At 31.0% G+C, this 21,619-nt stretch overlaps 1 protein-coding gene across 1 annotated transcript in view; it reads right to left on the bottom strand.

Moving 5' to 3' along the window:
• LOC118185251 (uncharacterized) overlaps positions 1-21,320 on the bottom strand; it is an 84,003-nt gene extending 62,683 nt beyond the window's left edge. Inside the window, exon 1 of the mRNA XM_035355095.2 lies at positions 21,185-21,320. Coding sequence (XP_035210986.1) covers positions 21,185-21,308 — 124 coding nt within the window. The 5' untranslated portion in view covers positions 21,309-21,320. The remainder of the gene's footprint in view (positions 1-21,184) is intronic.
• Between the last annotated feature and the right edge of the window lie 299 nt (positions 21,321-21,619).

Raw genomic sequence — 21,619 nt, 5'->3', positions numbered from 1 at the left:
TTAAATAAGAAAAATATAAGTGATTCGCTATAACTTCAATACATTAACCAATAGTGCAACGTCAATGAGATCTCCTCAGTTCTTTGATTAGAGTTGGCAAAGAACTCAAAAACTACCTTCCTAGTGGACGAAAGCTTTGGCGGAGGATGTTTTAACGGAAATTGGCTCATATTCAAGTGACGCCTGGGAAAACACCCTTGCAGCACTCACTTCGCGGAGATACAAACCCGGGCGAACTACCAGTGTTTAGTTGTTTCCTCCACTTGGCCACAAGTATAACATTAGCATGATTTGGTTTTCAGTTAATAAACCACTGTTTATTAAATATGAAATTTTGAACTACTTCTGTAACTGAACTTTCACTGAGAAACTAGGAAATAAATTTAAAAAAATATAAAAGAAATATTTTATTTCGAAGCCTGAAGCTTCCAAACCTTTCGCCCTCCGAGCGTTACGGGTCTGAAATTTCAAAGTTCCTCAAAATATCATGAATAAGTGGTATTTTCTTGATTTTAGTTAAAAGACTAGTCTGTACCTTGATTCCGTTTTCTCTCAATAGCCCACCAGTGGCCGAGTGGTAAAGTTGTTGAACACTGGTAGTTCGGTCCGAGGTTCGAATCCCGCGAACGGGCTGGCTGCATGGGTGTTTTCGTGGGCTTCCTCATGTGTGACGTGTATACGAGCCAGTTTCCCTTAGTAAGTCCTCCACGAAGGCATCCCTTCCCTTAGGGAGATAGCCCTAGTGTGCTTTGCCATAATTCAATACACCACCACCACAACACACACCACCTTTTCTTTCAATATACATCCAAACTGAAATCGGATATATTAAAAGCTAGCAGAAATTTTCATGTGTAATGAATAACGAAGCTAGCCTTCTATACAGAATTTTCTGGCTGTAACGCTTTCTAGTAAACATGCAGAATATTCCGTAACCAGTGTTGTAATGCTGAACTAGTAAAGAGTGGTGTCAGAAGGACACGGAAATAAAGCATTATGATGAATACATCAACGTCAAAAATTTCAACCTCTATCTTTTAACTCTGGATTGACGAACGTGATGAAGTTTCATGTCAACGGCTCCGGCTGCTGTTGCCTAATGTTACCTAAATTATCTCTGTATCATTTTTAAGACGCGTTTGAAAGGAAAGCTTTATTAATAGTATATAATGGCATTTATTTACAGGAAAGATTCATTGGTTATTAAGAATCACATTAATTCAAGCCATTGAGAGAAATTGAGGCACGATATTAAACCAGTAAGGTCCCAGTCTCCGCAATAGTTTAATTTGTAAACGTTCGTTTCATTTGCATCCAGCAGCATTCCATACTGGACTATTACTCATTTCTATTCATATGCAATAGCTGAAGTAACCAGGCTTGTAAGCGCAGTCTAGACTCTTACTTCCAACCTCTGCTTTGATAGCCTTATCTCTGTAAAGCGATCTCTCATCACGCATATGCTGAGTGTATCACAAGCTGTGTATTTTCTGTTTAGAAGTAGCATTGCAAACAATCGAAAACCTGTCGTGCTATAACCGTGAACATTACCATAAATGAGGCGAGTATCTGAAAGCTCATTATTAATACACTATTCAATTTTAATGAATAAAAGACATCCGAAGCAGAAAGTTTCAGTGAGTTACTTTTCTGAAGTGTATCTTTTAAAATTAATGAAAATGTTTTATATAAAAAAATAATTTATATAAAAAATAATTTATATAAAAAATAATTTATATAAAAAAGAATGCTGTTATAAAATCATTTATTATACATTTTCTCTAACTTTCAAGAGAGGACTACTTTAATAAATTAGAATGTCCTGCGGACCAACTTTCTCTTTCCCTTTCCAAAACAATTTTTTAGTGTATGTTATTACAAACTACTTAGATTATAAAAATACCGTTAGATAAAATTCATTTATTTTTTATATTAAGGAATTAAGTTCACAGAAGAAAAGTTATATTTATTTTTAATAATTCAAGACTATTAGGATTTGGATAATTTTATCATATTATTAATTAAAAATTAAATAAATGCTGGTACTCATAATTAGTGAGATGGATTAGCATGTCAGTTCTTGCATAACTGATTTATATTTGGATGTATGCTGGTAAGATGCGCCACAATTATAGTGATTTAAATCCCTTTTTTGTTGGTAAGGCTAGCGTAGGAATTCCGGTGGCAGGGTAACTGGTAATTAATTTCGCAAAAATGGCAATCTTGTGTGAAAAAGTGATAGACGATTGCCATTTGTAATTTATATTATTTGAGATTTTCAGCTATAGTGTGGTGTACGCAGTTAGTTTAAACTTCATTTTTTGTCTTTTTTGGAAATCTAGGACGAGCACAAAGGCACGCTTCGAGAACTACAGATTATTATTAAGAAATCTCATGTGCTCCCGTTGCGTTACTTGATTGTGCTTATTAAGTATGCATTCTGCGAAACATACTGAAAGCAAAAAATATCTGATTTGCCTTTTCGAATATTATGTTCAGGATGAAACACTCGCTCTAGCATTTTAACAATATACATAGATGGAATACTAAAATAAAGAAAAATGTTTACTAAACATTTTAAGCGCGCATTAAACTGCAATATGCAAAATATAGTGTATTTGTGAATGCAGACTTGCTAAGTAAGCTGGAATTGAAAATACTTGATGTGAAAAAATTCATTACATAAAATAGTTTCAATTTTTGCTCATTTAGCCAGCTTATGAAGCTAGTATATCCTTCATAAAGGCACAGATAAAATAATTTTAACGACTGAAATTAAAAGCTTGAGTAGCAGTATTAAATTCCCCTGGTTGATAACATTCGTACTAAATATGAAGTTCCTGATACTCATTTCTATGACTGGAAGAATTATTTTCATATTTTTGACATACTGATGATTTTTTATTTTTTATTTTTTTTTCGGTTTTGCAGCTGAGGATGGTGGTTCGGTAAAACCATCGAAACTATTCCTGTGAAAAGTTTGTAAATATAATGCTGATTTTTGTTGTTTGACTTCTGAATTAGTATACTGATGACATTTCAGAACCAAGATATAACATTTGAACTGCATACTTAAAAGCGTGTAAATTAGAGAATAAAAGAGTATATAATATGAAATATAGCTTCAAACAGCAAACTGCATTTATACAACTACTACAGTATTACTACTATAGTATTTCCATTTGTCAAAAATCCTCGAATAAATAAGGGATAAGAAATTACAATCTATTTTTTACTTGCTGTTCCACACTTTAAATCTTGAGTAATTAGTTTAGGTATCTTTACTGATTAGATAATTATTTTTACTAGACTAAATCTAATTAATTCTAGGTATTATTACAAATACACTGAGGTTTTGAATTTGTGAACAATTTTTGCGCTTATAATTATTTAAAGAACGCTGTTCGTTTTGGACTGTAACATTTGAACCTCTTGCTGGGAGCTGAAATATATTTAGTTACAGCGAACGCATTTTTAGCTGTTTTAGCTGTGGTTTAAACCGGTTAATTTAAACTGTAATTAAAACTTCCTGAATGCACTATGAGAATATGAGGAAAGTTTTTTTTAAAAAAGGGTAGTTCCTGAAAAATTAGCCTACCTCCGGCTATAATATGGTAAAATGGACACCAGCTTTCTGACGTGATGTGCACAGAAGCAGCAAATAAGAAAGCAAAATAAAGCAACAGCACTTATTTGGCGACACTAACAAGTCGCTAAACAGTCAGAAGACAGAAAGCAATGTGTTAAGGCTTCCTGCAGAGAGCGAAGCAAAAGTGTTGAAGGCGGGTTAACATTTCGTGGGCCACCCTGTATACATAGTTTAAACGTTGTTGGATTAAAACGATAATTAATGGTTAACAGATTAGCAGTCAACAGATTTTAATTTAATATAACTTTATAGCCTTTTATCTTCTTCAAGAAATATGATTTCACGCATATGATAAGGAAATATCTTTTAAGACAGAAAGTTTTATTTCAGTAGAGCAAGTTTTCTTCAACTCCTTTGCAGCTAAACCATACACTTTAAATGTAAAATTTCATTCTTATTTAAGCAAATGAGTAGTAGTTCATTGCTTCGCTACATACTTTGTCTAATGCGTTGAACCCTTTGGCTTATTTTTCAATTCTTACTTCTTAACTGCATTATGTAGTTGTATTCATTCTACGTAATGAGGTTGCTATATATTACAGAGAGTGGTCACACACCTTTTCAAATGATTTTGACTAAGCAAATAATTGAAATTAAAGAACTATAAAATGTAAATCGATAATAGCGTTTAAACTGAGGTGTCAGTTATGATCTTCATAGAGCTCAAAACAGCCCATATGCATAAATTTTGAATTAGCAGTCTGCATTTTTTGTTCTTTCCAACGAAACATATTCTCAGTTTTCAGTACAAAACAATGCAGAAATCATAGAAACAAGACATCTAAGGGCAGAATAAATAATTCTATCCATAACAATAAAACCGAAAATTACTATTCTGTACAGCACTTACTAAACATTAACAATGGAAAACTAAATGTTTATTAAATAAAAATGGACAAAAATGGATTAAAAATTTATTAAATAAAAACCTTTTCTAAAACAAATATGCGGTTTTCACAAGGGACCCATCTACTCATTGGATGATATTATAGCTTCGAAAATGCCTGTCTCTCCTGTGAATAAAACAATAATAATAATTTAGATAATTAAAAAACACAATGCTCATTGTCTTCTTCTGAAACCTGTCGCAGAGCTTACGATCAGATGTAGAACGTTTTATGGTAATCATTTTTATTTTTTAAATCAATATTTGTTGTAATTACAGATGAATAATAGCTCGGAGGAAAAAACTTGAAAATTTGGTTTGCGATTATAAGGAAATATCCAGTAAAAGATTTTGTAGTTTGTTTTCTATGCAACGGAAAACTAAAATAACACCGTGGAAAGAAACATGTAAACTCCATATCTTGTTAAAGCAAAGTTTTGACCCCCATATTTGGAAAAGTAATTGCACTTCTTTATATACTTAGTGTAAAAGAAATTGAAATCCATCAGAACAAACCCTGAATCACCCATCAGACTGTACAGTTTAAGTTCTAGAGAAAAGCTGAAAAGATCATAGCCTTTTTCAAATATTCTAGAAACATTTCCTCTCGTGGCACCGATGAAGTATTCTATTGCGTGAGAGAACTGTTTAGAAAGAGCATTTTCTACAGGCCAACAAAAGACAATTGGAATCAGCACAAGAGAAGTTGAAATATATTTCTTATGGTAAAAATTAAGAAATATAGCCAATTTATCCTAGAAAAGAACTAGTAGATTTAGAAAGAATTTTCAGCTTTAATATTTAAAATAATACTTATAATTAAATGTTTGCTCTATCAAAATCGTTCATAACATGAGTAAATACATTTTGTATTTTGCAACAGACGCATGAGTGAATTTCAATCATTTCTTTCGTTTCCTCCTGGGATGTTTAATAATTTTTGAAGGAAAAATTATTGCTTAGATTGGTAAATACTTTTAGTTTAGAAGATAATTTTACTCAGAAGAATTATGATTGTCCCATGTTTCAGTACAGCGCAGTCATCGTTCTTGCAGTAGACTGCATGTTTCGTATTTCGATAAACTGGAATCGTTTACACTAGTTGAAGCTATTTGCATCTTATGACATGATTCATTCTGATAACATAAAAAGGTGATGTACAGCATCGGCAAAAATTTATAATTATTCAACATTTCAAAGTAATTCTCTGTTTATTAGATATTTAAAAGGTAAAATAATTCTGACAAGTATTTAAATCAATAAAAAAGATAAAATCTATAACTTTGAAATTCAAAAATTTAGAAAACTTTGAAAAATTATAGAAATAAAGATTTATAAAATTTCTCTTAAAAAAGTGCAAAAACTGTGCTTGGTTTTCATACAATTCGTATTTTTAATCGTACAATTTCTTTCAATTTATTTCGTAATTTTATTCTTACAATTTCTTTAAACTTACTTCGTATTATTTATTTACAATTTAGTTCGTATTTCGTACAATTTTACTAATTTTAATATATTAGTTACTTTATATGTACATTTTCTAATGTACATATTAGTTTACTTTATTAAGAAAATAAACAATTAATTTCCCCATGCTTATTCGTCGTATGTTTCCTGTGAAAACAATAAATTTTATACTTTTATAGTTTTATTTTTCTTTAATTTACGTTAATATTCTGACGTCTAAATACTGTTTTGTGTAACAACCCAGTTACAAATGAGGTAAATATTAATAATGGGTTAGTATTAATTACTAGTATTTTATTGTGACGTGCCTGCAAATTTGATGTACATTATGCATGATATTGATTTAATTAACATCTTCAAAATCATGTAGGACTAAACAATTAAACTGTTGTTTCAAATGTGCATGAAATGGATGGAATTAATCGGCTGCTTTACAGTGACTCTATGAGCCTTTGGCATCAACTAACCGCACACCATTTAATTAATTAGGATTTTCAAGAAGCTTTCAGTTTCTCACAGATATATAAATATAAAATAAAAAGTTATAAATTCCCCAATTGGGTTTCCTTGGTTGTTACTTTTATAATAATTATCGGAAGTCATTATTATTAATTTTATGAGATTCCTGCCTTTAAATTAAAGCTGAAAATGAGGAACCTTAAGAACTGGTAAGCGAATGCTCGCTTAGTTCAGTGAAGAGAGAGCAGAACTAAAGAAGGGTTAAATACCCTTTATTATTCAAAATAAAATTAAAAGACGACTCCTTCTTGGAGTTTACAATAAAGCCTCCACTTGGGCTTAAACTCAGGAATACTAAGAAGTAAAACCTAACTAAACCTAACTAAAAAGATATAGCCGAAGCTATCAAGATTTTAACAGAGTTGGCACCTTAACGCTAACTAACGGCGAAGCTATCATCAAGGGCCTAAAGTACGGCCGAGCGTAATAATAGCTTAAGAGAGAGAGAGTAGCCTAAAAGGCAAACGCGCGCTGCTCAGAATATCTGGCTCTCTAACGAAGTCAGTAGAACTTCAAAGTTAAATACTTCTCCACCTCATTTACATTTGACCGCGATTCTGAAAATACATTCTGGCCGGAAGTTGTAAGCTGAAATTAAGAATGGACAGGAAAGTAACTTTAACTAAAAATTAACTGTTAGATAACGTAAGATAAACTTTACAATACCTTCAGTAACAGGCACACTTTTCATTAAAACTTATTTGAAAGTTTACTCATATACGGCTGTATACTCAAATATGATCATACAATGAAATGCCATGGGTTTGCATTTCAGTAGAAGCATTATCATTTTAGCAATTATTTTACAGAGTGATGAATGAGTACAAAGTTATAATTCAATTGATATTTCATTAAAAATTGAATACAACTGCAGATTTAAAAATTTTGTTGCACCATTTTCCTATAATAATAGTCGTTTCCCACTCTGCCTTAAAACTACATAACGGTATTCTTAATAACACTAATTTAGAGTTAAAACAAAGAAAGGGTATTAAAATCGTATTAGATGCATTTATTATCTTTAAATTTATTATAATCTGTCATATTCTGATTCTTCATTCTTCATATAATCATTTAAAAGATGAGAGAGAATTAATGATCTGTTGAAAATATCTTCCCTTCCCTTTAGTCATCAGTGTGCATCAACGTCATTTTTTATGTTTCATTCTACATTCATTACGCATGTTACCTGAAGATACTTTACTCTGAAAGTGGGTTCCTTTATGTTTCCACAGCAGCAGAAAGCTCGTATTAGTTTTTGGGAAGTGCTGTTTTCTAGTTTATCTTTCTTTCGTTTCGAAATTAGTGCATGTATGGAGTTATGTTTCTTTGCTTATGTATTATAAATTTTGATAAATTTCTGTTAAAAGAGAAATAAATTTACATAAATAGGTCAGCGATAAGTATTCACAATTAATTGGTCTCTAATATGTTTTCCAAAAATTGAATTTTTTTCTTCATGTACAGACTAAATTGTATTATGACAATAATTTGTTAATCTGTTATTGTACTATAATAATAATCGTTATTAATTTCATACATATATTCTGTGTATTGAAATTGGAACGTAGCGGTCTTCTACTTTGAAATCCCGGAAATTATAATACTGCTTTACCAGAAATCTCATCAGCTAGTAGAGCCGATAATCCTTATTTTAAGATTTTTTTATTTTGGACGGGATTACACTCGGGTGCCTTGCAAAATACTTCTGTTTGATTTGGACAGTGTTAGTTTCATAAAACGTAGATTGTAGAAAACTCATTGTAGAGCATTCATTCATCAAGTTTAGATTGTAGAGCCTCTCTAACCTTTAAACTGAGTTTATTAGACAACATAAACAGCTTCGAATTTATGCAACTTTTCTTCTTGTTATTTTATAATGGAATATAAACAAAATTTATATTTTTTATATGCATTACTAATTACGATTAATATTTTGCAATGAATTCAGAGTTCATGAAAAATTTTCATTGTTTGAAGTTTAATAACATTTTAATCCTCTTTGTGAAACAAAGGGTTGTACAGACTTTAGGTATTTTTTAGAAGCAGGAAAGATGAAAAATTAGCAACGTCTTCGCCGGGAATCGAAGCACGAACCTCTGGAATACGCGCCAAGCATGCAGACTACCGCACCACGAAGGCACGCTAAGAAGGCGGGTGAAATACCTTTTACTTTTAAAGGGCGACTGGGGTTTTTAGGGGACCCAATCGCCAAATCCTGGGTGAGGAGAATCATCATCCATTACCTTTTTAGTTCAGGCGCCATAGTAGAGATATTAAGTATTTTTTTGGAAGCAGGAAAGATGAAAAATTAGCAACGCCTTCGCCTGGAATCAAACCACGGATATCTGGAATAGGTTCCCAGCATGCAGACCACCACACCACAGAGGCGGAAGAAATACCTTAAAGGGTTATTTGGGAATCATATGAAGTGAATAGTTTAAGACAAAGTAATTCTCACGTAACTGCCTGCTTCAGTACACTCTTCTTCTCATCATAAGATCTAAAAGAAAATATAAGAATATTCTCTACACCGTGTACAAACTTCTACGAGGTGCAATTCAAAAACTTCGCAGTTTAACATCGTTGTGGTAAATATCGTGTAAACATCGTATGTAAAAACATCGTTGTCGAAAATATCGTGGTAAAACATAAAGTACCTACAAATTATCGCGTGACAATAACATCGCAGACATGCGTTTTAGGGCTTTAATGATTGTAAAATGATACTCGTATAATGGTTTGTGAGCGCAAGATGGAAAAAAGGATAATTCTTACTTTCATATTTTTTTAACTAAATATTTGCTGAAAATGTAAAATGGCAACTTAAGTATAGAAATTTAATGTAACTTATAGCATTATAGTTTTCGAACCGCTTTATTTTAGAAGACGATATTTTTTACCACGGTGTTTTAGAGCAGCTATGTTTTCTCTTTGCTTTATTTTCTCCCACGATATTTTCGGCTGTAACCATCCAAACCATTTGCATCTATACTATAAGGAATGCGTACATAAAATTTAAACTGACATGCAAAGGTAATTAATAAATTACTTTTTTATAATGTCTTACTGCTAATTTTTCGTGAAAAGTATAATCTAAAACAGATTAGAAAAAAGGAAGATAAGTAACTGCATGCCCTTATCTATAAAAAAATTGCTAATTTAACTATGAGATTATTTTTTCACTTTTGTTAATCTGATACTATAACAGTAAAAATTATTTCTTTTTTGTTTAACTTTCTTGCATTGTTTTTCATACATTTATTAGTTCATAAAAATTCTTTTTTGTTTAACTTTCTTGCATTGTTTTTCATACATTTATTAGTTCATAAAAATATGAAAGTAAAATTAATCCTTATTTCCATTTTGCCATTATGCGACCAAACCATTATGCGAATATCCATTTACAATAATTAAAGCCTGAAAAACACATGTCTACAATTTTATCGTCATGCGATGATTTGTAGGTACTTTATTTTTTACTACGATATTTTAGACTACGATGTTTTTAAACTGAGAAGTTTTTGAACCACTTTATTTTCCACGATGATATTTTATACCTCGGTGTTTTAGAACTGCGATGTTTTCTCTTTGCTTTATTTTCTCCCACGATATTTTCTACCATGACGTTTTCGCCTTGCGTTGTTTTCTCCGCGACGTTTTCGTCCGCGATGTTTTTGCCGAGATATTTTCGGCTGTAACCATCCAAGCCATTTGAATCTATACTATAAGCAACGCACACAGTTACTGAGGCCTGAATCTTACCCACAGACGATTGATTTTCTGAATGGTACCTGCAGGAAAAAGCGGCAAACCTCAATTTGTCGCTTTCTGTTTTTTTCGATGCACACTTAACTAGGGAAAGTTGCTACAATGCACTTAGCTCGCACGTATGGGTAATGGAGAAACCACATGCTACTCGAGCATGGGCAGGAAATACACTGATTTGCTGTAACTGTTTGGTTCAGCATTGGAAGGAGACCATTCTGAAAGACCCACTTAATAGGCTCATATCTTTTACATGCTCGTTATAATATTTTCTTGGAAGATGTATTTCTGTAATTGTTGAAAGACCAACTGATCCAGCTGTCCCTGCACCGTGATATATGGTTCCAGTATAAGGGGGCTTCTGTCCAACTCATGACGCTCGGTAGCATTTCAGTGCGACATTTGGACAGTAATGGGACGGGCGAGGGGTTACTATCCAAAGGCCTGCATAGTCGCCGGACCACCTCTCTGGAAATTTTTTCCGGGGTCTCATGAAAAGTCTGGTGTACAATATTCATGTGGAATATTGAGGAGGATCATATCGCATGCATCTGCATATCTGCCGAGGTCGGCCGAGAGTTGCCCGGAGCATCTCCAAAGTTTCATTTTTTGCTGTGTCGATTTAAGGCTTTAGTTGCAACTGGTGGCCGAAACTTCAGATACTTCTGTGGCTCTCTTAATATCCCAGTTGTTATATTTTGAACGAAAAAAATAATGTTCTTTACATAAGCGCCGCTCATTCATTTCTCGTGTACATATTCTCTGCATACTTGCACATGACGAAAGACTTTCTGACCCTGCATTGCCAGCTGATTTCAATTTCATTCAATTCCCCATGGAAAACCCATCTCTCTCAGAAGTTTCTATACTCCACGGAGAATCACTCTATAAATAATAAATATTTTAAGCATGTTATCTCATCAGTTATAGGTCAAAAGTTTCTATACTCCACGGAGAATCACTCTGTAAATAATAAATATTTTAAGCATGTTATCTCATAAATTATCGACTCTTATAAATGTCAATACTTTTACTAATTATCTACTAAATGGGCTGTTGTGTCGCTATATTATTATATGAGGACTAATATTCCTTGAGGGGAGAGAATAAATTTCCTTAAAAAATACATAAAGTGTCATGCACGTAAGACATACTAAGAATAAAGATTAAGATAAAACTGAAAACATAGAACGTTATGCAAAGTGAGGCTATAAAAGCAAAATTTCTCTCAAATTAAAACTTTGTTGTATTCTACAATCAAAATTATATTTCTTTCTAATATAAATACATAGAGGGTAGCTGGAGCATAAGTGCTGTATTACCAAGTTTTGGAAAAAGTATATGTTTTATACTCAATGTATTTGACACGCCAGTACACAAAACGATGGAGCACTTTGCGCTATACTGTTGATATTAGAAGCCAAACGTATTCCGAGCACTATGCATCGAGGACAGAAAAAATTCAAGATATTTCTCCAGTTAAATTTAATGTTTAATTTATAAGGAATTAAATTTCGGTAACTTCTAATTTAATAACAGTTTTTTTATAGCAGGAGTCACAAATCTTAACTTCATTAAAACCGCAATGCTTACATTTGTATTGCTGTAAGTAACATTAAAAATGAGAAAGTTGTATTAAGTTTGACCCTTTCTTTGTGTTAGGAAAAGCAAACAGTAACCATTCAATAAAATAGTATTTCATATAGTAAAAATGAAAATTGAATATTATACGAAAGTATCATTTTACAAATACCATAATTAGTGGAGCAATCCCAAAGGCAGTTTAATATCTATGAACTAAAAATTTGCCTTCATTCCTCTCTTAAAGTAAATAAACAAATAAATTTTCAAAAAGAAAGAAAGAGATAGTGTAAAAATTAGCTGAATACTTTCAAAAATTTATATGCAGTTCAAGAATGTCTTAAATAATCATGTCTGGTACTTTCCTTTGCGTTTCACTTTATTATACACCAAACTGGGAAGGAAAAACAATTAGGAAAATATCCAAAACACAAGATAATATTTTTATTTTATTTCACCGCTTTTCATTCGCAGGACAAAGAAATAAGACTAAACAAAACAAAGACGGAAAACTTATGGTCTCTTTTCCATTTTCGGAAGCTTTAGAGAATTGCTTACAATAATAAAAGGCAAAGGAAATTACAATGCACTTTTCTTAACGGGACTAAAAATGGTAGCCGAGGTACTCAAAAATCAAAGAAACTAATGTGCGTTGGAAATGCGTCTAATATGTAGAATAAAAATATATGAGAATAACACCCAGACGATATTGTTAATATGCTTGGCGACAATTTGATACAAAAAATTTCTATCACGATTTATAAAATAATGATCAAATTTCAATAGCTTAAATAAAGTAATTTAAAAGAAACAAACTTAATATATTAAAACGTATTATATGTAAAAGTGTTATTCGAATAGAAATGAAATACATAACCGCTTTTTTAGCACAGGAACGTCATACATATGCGTTACCGTCTCCTTCAGCAGAACTTTTCTAATATTAGCGTCAAATTTCATGAACAGGTTATATATTAACTATTATTACGTTATAGATATACTAAATAGATTGCATTATATTTTCGTATCAAACAATATTTACTTTTTACAACTGTATTATACCAAACAGATATTTGAAAATGGCATAGATAACATTAAATATTTTTATTAACCAACCCTGTTTTAAAATAAAAGAATATGTTTCATAAAAGATTTTAAAATTATGCATAATGGAGAGTTATATGTTGTTTTAACTTAGAATATAATGTTGTATGCATAGAATCATGTCATTAACCAGTCGTCATTTTCCCCGATTTTTTTCTAAAGTTGATGAAAGACAACAGAAGTTGAACTCTTAATACATACTTTTAAATTCAGTAAGATTTTCAATAGAATAGTACTTAAGCAACTTGGAACAACATGGAAATGCAGCTAACTATAATCCCAAAACTGCTTATTATCTCTGCAGGATAACATCTGCTGAATCCCTCTCAAAATCGTTGAAAACTTTTCTTCGGAAAATCTTCAACGATGGCATCTTTCCTTTAATGCTGATAACGTTAGTTCATTTCTATAAGCAAATAGTCCATTACAATCTATTTATCGCATTTAATGATGATTTTCTTCTGTTAAAAAAAGAGGCACTGTGTCTGTCTCATTCGAGATCTGAGTTTTGCTACTTAATTTAAATTTTAATTTAAGCATTATTTTTCAATCTTTCGAGAAACTTCATAAATTTCATTTGCAGTAATCATGTGCGGGATCTAGCAAACATAACAGAAATGGGATTCTAAGGTAAGCATTCGGAGCTGAAAAAGAAACACCCTTTTCATGACTGCTGCAGTTGTCAGTCTAATTTCTTTTCTGCATGTGTAAGGCTGCATAATCCTTCATATATCATACTAAATAATTTCAGAGAACTACGAAGGAAATATTTTGATAGATGTTCTCAGAACGTTTCTCACACATGTTGTTCTCACAATGCTTTAAAACTGCACAGAGTAAGACTAATACTCTCCTTTTCGTAGGTTATGATGCTGTGTATTCAAGAATGAATACGTTTGCATGGAAGTAGCTATATATCTGTGAAATAAGTATATCTACTCTGTTTTTAGACAATCTTTTTAACATGAGTTTATTGACTCACGAGAATTACGTTTATTTCCTGAAACATCAACTGAAATGATCTCTAACAAAAAGCAGTTAATTTTTCATCCTTTGTCTCCACCCGTAATATAAATTTAAATAATTCATTACAAAAAATTTCATTTAAGATAAATTTCGTCTCCTAATGACTAAGCTTGAAGTAAGACTGTATTTATCAGCAATAACAGTAATCAGAATTCAGTTAAAAACAGTTTTTCCGCACAAATAAGCAACAGTATATGATTTCATGAGCTTGCAGAGTTTCCTTTTAAAGCATAACATTATGCATTACACAAACAATAGGAATATATTTATTATAATGAGCTCAAATTGCTTAATACAGAGATTAACGAATAACATGTCAGAAGGCTAATCAAATGCATAAGCATGTTCTTTGTTCAAATAATTTCAAGATGTTACTGTAGTACATGTTTCACTGCATGGATACCTATGAAGCACAGAAACGAACATAATTCTGCGAAACTTTGCAAAATCTGAAAATATACTATTTTAATTTTTATACTGTTAGTTTGGAAATCATAAGAAAAGTAACACCTTTTTAATAGTTTTGCGGTCCATGTTTTAAATTTTATATGTGCAATTTTTGATTAACATATTCGATACGGAAGAATTATCGTACACAGTATTAAATACTAAGTAACATTAAAGAGTACTTTAGCTTAATTTATTGAATACTTAATTTTGTTATATTTTAAACTCTTAAGATTTCAAATATTAACTTATTTCTAACAGACTTTTACACTGATCATATTTAAACGCAGACTCTTAGAAATAAGATAAAATAATGAATTTAAAAACAACTTATTAATATCAAGAATTCTTCAGCTTTTGCCATTCGTAAAGCAGGGATTTTGGACGTGAAAGTTTCCTAATTCATGATCTTCTAGAAATGCTGTTTCCATTCTCTTGATTAGGGATTTGATAATGTTTTTGATATGTGAACATGAATAAGTGAAAGAGGCCATAGAAATTAACTCCTGTTGGGCGTAATTTGCCAAATAAATTATTTCGAATACATGTATATTTCAGTTGTTTAGTTAACTGATTACGAGGACAACAAGAAAACACGTATTTACTATCTTAGTACGAGCTTATGCATTTTAAAGAGAATTTACGTTTATGAGCAAATTCATGCATGCCGGAAGCAATTTTTTTTGTTTTCGGTGTACAGAATTCAAGTATGTTGATAAATCGCTTTCTACGCGAAGGAACTCAAAAATGACTCCTAAGCAACAAAAAACTTAATGCGAAGGAATGTTATATCAAAATACAAGGTAAATACGAAAATTACATTCAAAGCTTATTTAAAATGTCTTTATGGTAATAATTTATATTTTACTTTAATAAAATGAATAACGTCATCATCATAGTCATATAACGTCATAATAAATCATAAATGCTTAATGAAACTGCATAACAGATATGTTGCTATTTATATTTATATATATATATTTGTTTCACAAGAAAAAAGTAAAATTAAAGTAAATTTTGTTTAGTTTTGAAATTCAAAATTAGAGAAATATATCTTTAAAAATTGTTTATAAAAGACATGAAATAGTGATGAATTAAACGAAAATATCTTTGTCATCATGGTTGGATGATCAACATCAAAACAACATGATCAGCATCATGGATAGATCATCAAGTCTCTGAAGATTTTAATTATTCAAGCTAAGGATCTTCGTGTGTATGAACATTGGAAGACTAAAGAAGAATCTAACATTGTGTTTTAAGCAAGTAATGGTTGGTTCAGCAAATTTAAAGTGACGTATTTTTATATAATTTTAAATTCACTGAAGAGTCAGCTGATGCATATAAAGATGCTGCAAAAGAATTTATTTCCTCATTGTTAAAAACTATTACAGATGGAGAATATTCTGTTAGCCAAATGTTCAATGTAGACAAAACAAATTTATTTTGAAAAAAAAAGTCTAATCGTACATTTTTATCGATGGAAGACTCAGTTATCATAAACCTTCTAAAAATCGATTGATATTGCTACGCGGGGAAAACATAGTTAGTAATTTAAAATTAGACCAACGTTAGTTTATGAAGCAGAAAAATCCTAAAGCTTTGAAAGGAAAAGCTAAAGAAATGCTTCCAGTTACTTGGAAATCAAATAAAAAAGGCCTGGGCCACTGCTTTAATGTTTAACGATGATTCACTCTTCATTTCATGCAATAGTTCAAAGACGAAAATTTCTTGTCTCTGTATGCTGAAGTGCGAGAGAGGCTGTGCGCTGTGAGAAATAAATACCCTTCTTATTTATGTTGTTTGTCTACACACACACGAGCATAGTTTGAGTAAGCTCCCTGCTCCTACTCAGGAGTCCAGTAGTGTTTCCCAAGGCAATTAGAAGGAATAGCAGTCCTGACAAATTAAGCAACAAGCGTTTATGAAAATACGCAATCAAAGTGAGGAAAAAGAAGCTGATAATATCGTCAACTCTTTGACAGTCAAAAATATGCACAAAACCTTCAAGGATCTCCCCAAAGTTTTTTATTGTCATGGAAGAATGTGACTGCTTAGTGAAAAACGTTATTTCAAGTATGTAGAGCGATAGGGAAAGGCACCGTATGTTATAGAACTCTACCAAGTATTAAAAAAAAAGATGGTACTCAACTAACTCTTGACATGTGTATAAAGAAGCCACATGAAAACGCTTAAACACTCCCCATTGACTTAATTATGTATATTGATAAATAAATAATACGTATTATTGAAAAATAAATATTTTAAAACGCAATTTTTGATATATGTTTTACACTCGTCTACTTTGGAATATTTCACGTTCGAACACATTTTAAGAAACCAATGATGTGCGAAAGTTGAAGGCCATCTGTATCTATCTGCTAGTGCTCATGCCTATCGAAATAACTTGAGCACGTAAATAGAATAAATATCTGGCAAATATTTTACTTAATTAGAGTAAATACAGAAAACTCGTCTTACTTTCAACATTTATTACAGAAACAAATAGAGTGCTTCATTATCATTGAAATTTTGCTTTAAATTATATCCAAAGAAATACGTTATAAGTTTAAACATTTATTACAGGATACCGCAGATTTACTTGGTGCTCAGAAGATTCCTATTTTACTCTTCATAATTCTGTCCATAACCACATGTGGGCAATGAAAGACTTCGCAGAAATTTCATTAAAATGTTTCCAAGTCTGCTGTAGTTTCAAGGCATAAATTATCCTTATGTTCAAGATTAATCATAAGTAAAAGAGCTAGCGCTTTCCGTTTCAAAAACTGGGTACAAAAATAATATAAGTATTTTAAAAGATTCGAACTGGAAATAAATCTGTTTCAGAAATGATATGTGCCTTCTGCCAAATTTTCTAATTCGAAGAAAAAAGGAAATTTCATAGATATAAATGAAATTCAGTAAAAATTCAATATATATAGATTGCTCAACACGCAATCTTCCTTTAAGATCCAGAATACATTCGAATCTTTGAGGTCATAAAAATTCTACACTCTTCATTCATATAATCATAACATTTATACTAATTACCTAATTAAAATTTTTAATTTGACATTCATTCTTCAGACATTGTTGTGTACCATCCTAATCATTCAAAATATTCTGAATTGAACAAGGGAGCTTTGCTCTTGATTTTTAACCTTCAGTTTAGTAATAAATTTGTCGAGGGCACATGCATTGTTAAAAACTATTGTTAAGCCAAATTTCACAGCGTATTTGTAATTTATATTATTCTTAAAGGAAACACTAAGCTATGTATAGTATATACATAAATATATATGTATAGTATATAAAAGGTGATAAATTAGATACTCTCTTTCTAAAAAAGAATTATGTAGCCCATCTTTGAGTTATTCCAGCTCACAAAATGAATATATGTATTTATATGCTGTACTTATTTTCTGATAAATTGCTTCCTTTTCCGTCTTTAGCTGCTTCTTCGAAATGCACATATGGGTAAAAATGCACTGAATATATTTATTAGAGCTGGAAAAATTTCTAAAGCTTTGAGAATTATTTTTGGTGACAGTAAGAAATCTATAAACCTGGATTAATGGCCTTAAGTTTTTTGATATTATTTTCAAAATGAAATATTTCCTAAGAATATTTACTACAGTCTCGAATGCCTCATATATACTTCCTTTTGGGTTTGCTTTAATGTTGTATAGGTAAAGAAACACACATAAATTTCAGGATGTTATTATAACCTGAAATTCATATGTATTCCCCTTTTCATTCACCTATATACTTTGATTCAGGATATATAGGTAAATGAAGACATATTAATTCAGGGTGTCATAAACACACATAAAATATTTTCGACACTGCATGGAATAAATAATAATTACGGAGCTTGGTGCATAACAATTATAACAATCAACATGGCTGTTTAAACACTTCCTTTTATTGTTGCTGAAAAATTTTAGGATACAAAATGTACAACTTAAATGGGGCAATGAGAACTCGTTTTTGAATAATTTCATTTATGACATTTTAAGTTTTTATAGCAATATATTTTATGAAGAAGGAGGTTCAGAAATTTCGAAGATTAGATTAAGAATGCTATAGCCTGGGTTTTGACTAGTTATTGTTTAGTTTAAGTTTAAGTTTTCAAATTTTAATATTATTATTGTATGAAATGATATCTAAATATCTGCTTGCCTAACATTACATATGAGTCATGTGATAAAGATTAATTTTAAAGCAGTTTATATAGGTTTATTATAAGTATGTTACTATTTTAGGCTAGAAAGGGTAAATAACCAAATTAAAAAAGAGATTTAAGAGATATTACAAATTAATGTTAGAATTTTGTTTTAGTTATTTTTTATCCTACACACACACTTATATATTGTGAGAGCAAGAATCTCTCCCGAAACAAATGCAGCCATTATGAAAACCACACCTTTCTTAACATTATAAGCAGCTTAATGATTAAAAGTACATTAATGACTTCTGAGCTCAAAAGAAAAAAGTGATTCACCTAGTTTTAAGATAAGCTATTTAGACTATTAAATAAATCTTCTTTGTAGAACAACTTCATTTAATCTCTTATACCGATACCGTTTCATATGCAATCTTTTATTTTACCTTGTAAAGCACTTCCAAAATTTGAAGGTTGTCTAAAACGTTAAGCCGTTTATTATACTGGTCAACATGATACATATAGAAGTCCAACATCTCCTCGGAGTAGGCTCTGGCAACCACTGTTCCATATAATATAGACACGGCAACAACAACAACATAATGTATAAATTTACGCATCTTTGTTACATATGTGTACAATGTGGATCAGTCTCATATATATCTATACAAGTTTTCAAAACTAATCTGAGTATTATGTGCTAAATCTTTAACTATTAGGGCATAAACATAACTGTATAACACAAATTAAGCATGAAACTAGAAAGAATAAAATCAGTACTATAAAAACTCCTTTCTCAGAGCATTTTGTTTTTAAACTCAGAGTTTGGTTTCTTATTGAAACGTAGCTTAATGGAATGAAAGTGCTTGTAACTTTAAATACTCACAGTACAAACGTAGATGTACTAATTCAAGTTAACTGTTAATGCTGGAAACATAAGCAGCCTATTCTGTGAAGGTAGAACACTTTTGACGATGTATTTGCTGTGAAGGATCTCTAATAATATCAGCAATAAAAATCTAGTAAAATGTAAATCTCTATAAACAGGGAAAACGAAAACCAATAGAATTGCATTGTAACATTTTAAAGTACAAATGATGCAAAATATAAGAATAAAATATTGGTCTTGACTTTGAAATTGGGACCTGTTCCTTTGGATAAACATTTCATCAATTTCTCATTTTCGAAAATGATACGATTTCCTATAATACTAATGACTGCGATATCATTTAAAATCATATAATATCAAATATACTATAGTATTTTTTCAAATTATGTCATCTGTCTTGCGCTAAAAGATTGAAACACTTTTGAAGATTTTCTGCTAAAAGTTTGCTTTTGTTGATTATTTTGAAAACGTTTCGCTAAACTTTTTTATTTTAAAGCTTATATTTGCGCATATATGTAAGTATATATTCAGAGAGGAAAATGAAAGTAAGATTATGATTAATATTCGACTTTAGAAAAAAATATGACAGCTTTTTTTAAGAAGTACGATAATGGGACTTTTAGACGCTATAAATATTCAAAAAACGTAACACTGTTTCTAATATACTCTAAGAAACAACAAAGGCTAAAGCTTCAGCTGTCATAAACCAAAGAATTAACATAACAATGAGTCTCTTGCTATTGTTCAACTATCGCAGCCCAAACTGCTTCAGTTGCGTTGCTTTAAATAAGCAATAACTTTTATCGCAAATGTATGTGCAGCATTTATGTCAATGGGTTTCAAAATGTGTACATTTATATCGCCTAGGCCTTTTGATTATTTTGAAAAAAAAAAGTTATCTTTAACAGTTAAAATAATCTCTTAAAGGAACACTTAAATTATCATTGACCCGCCTGAAAGTAAAACTATCAGAAATAAATATACACAATAAGTTATACATTGATGAAGTTAATTTCTTACTACATAGAAGAAATTCTGGCTATTTTAAATTTATTTCAAGAAAGTTAAAAAAGTATGTGATTCGTGAATTAGTAGCAACATAAAGAATAAATCGGTTTCTTAAGATCTTTTGTCAGACTATTTTTGAATAGAAGGACTATTTTCTTTAGCAGAAACATTAAAATTTTGACTCTGAATTCTGCGCAACGTTTTTAGACATGTTATGAAATAGCACCTAGTGAATATATACAATATTATGAACCTGCAGTAATGAGTAGCAAGATTTCACGTGCTAAAATAAGTGAAATATTTATACTAAATTCATTATTATGTGGTGCACATGAACTAAATTCTGCTTCATTATTCATAACTAGTTCATATAAATTTATTCAGGTTTAGTTTTCATTTTCAAAAGAAAGGCAAGCGTTTCAAGAATACATAATACAATAATTTAAGCATTAACGGTAGTGTTCGTCTAAAAATGGTTGCTATCAGAATATTAGTTTCAGGAAATACATGCTTTCAGATAGATAAAAATGAGATTGAACCGAAATTAACATCACGTATAGCTATTTTAACAGTTAATGATTTTTTTTTTGCAATTTATTAGAATTCTGTTGATTCTAAATTGCAGATAAAAATAACACCTTCAAGAAGTAAGATACCTGGAAAAGACGAACTCACCTATAGTTGAGATATATGTATCGTAATACCTTTCGTCACAAAAGCGGTGAACTATGCAAGTTTTCCCCACATTGCTATCACCCAGGACCAGGATTTTGTAGGTAGCTGCAAACTCAGCTGCCATGTTGACACGGGCTAATCTGATCAATCAATGAGGGGGATTCGCTCGCTAGAGGGCAGACTGAGTCGCAGAGAATGACATCATACCAAAATGACGTCATTGGTCCCTTAGAAATTGTAATCCCTCTTCCTTGCAATCCCCCTGGCTTTTAGATATAAAGTATTATGTTATTCTATTTACAGGAAGAACTAGACTAATAGCTGGACTTTCCACTTACATTCATTCTCAGTATAATATGCAGCATGCATGGGAATTCAAAATACGAATAGAAAAGTCAGTAATAAATCGGCATATATTTTAAGCGTGGGGTTTTT

This window comes from Stegodyphus dumicola, chromosome X1 (assembly GCF_044657685.1).
Source record: "Stegodyphus dumicola isolate Sdum_Otavi_A_Nest chromosome X1, ASM4465768v1".
Taxonomy (NCBI): Eukaryota; Metazoa; Arthropoda; class Arachnida; order Araneae; family Eresidae; genus Stegodyphus; species Stegodyphus dumicola.
This window is presented reverse-complemented; position numbering and strand designations above follow the sequence as displayed.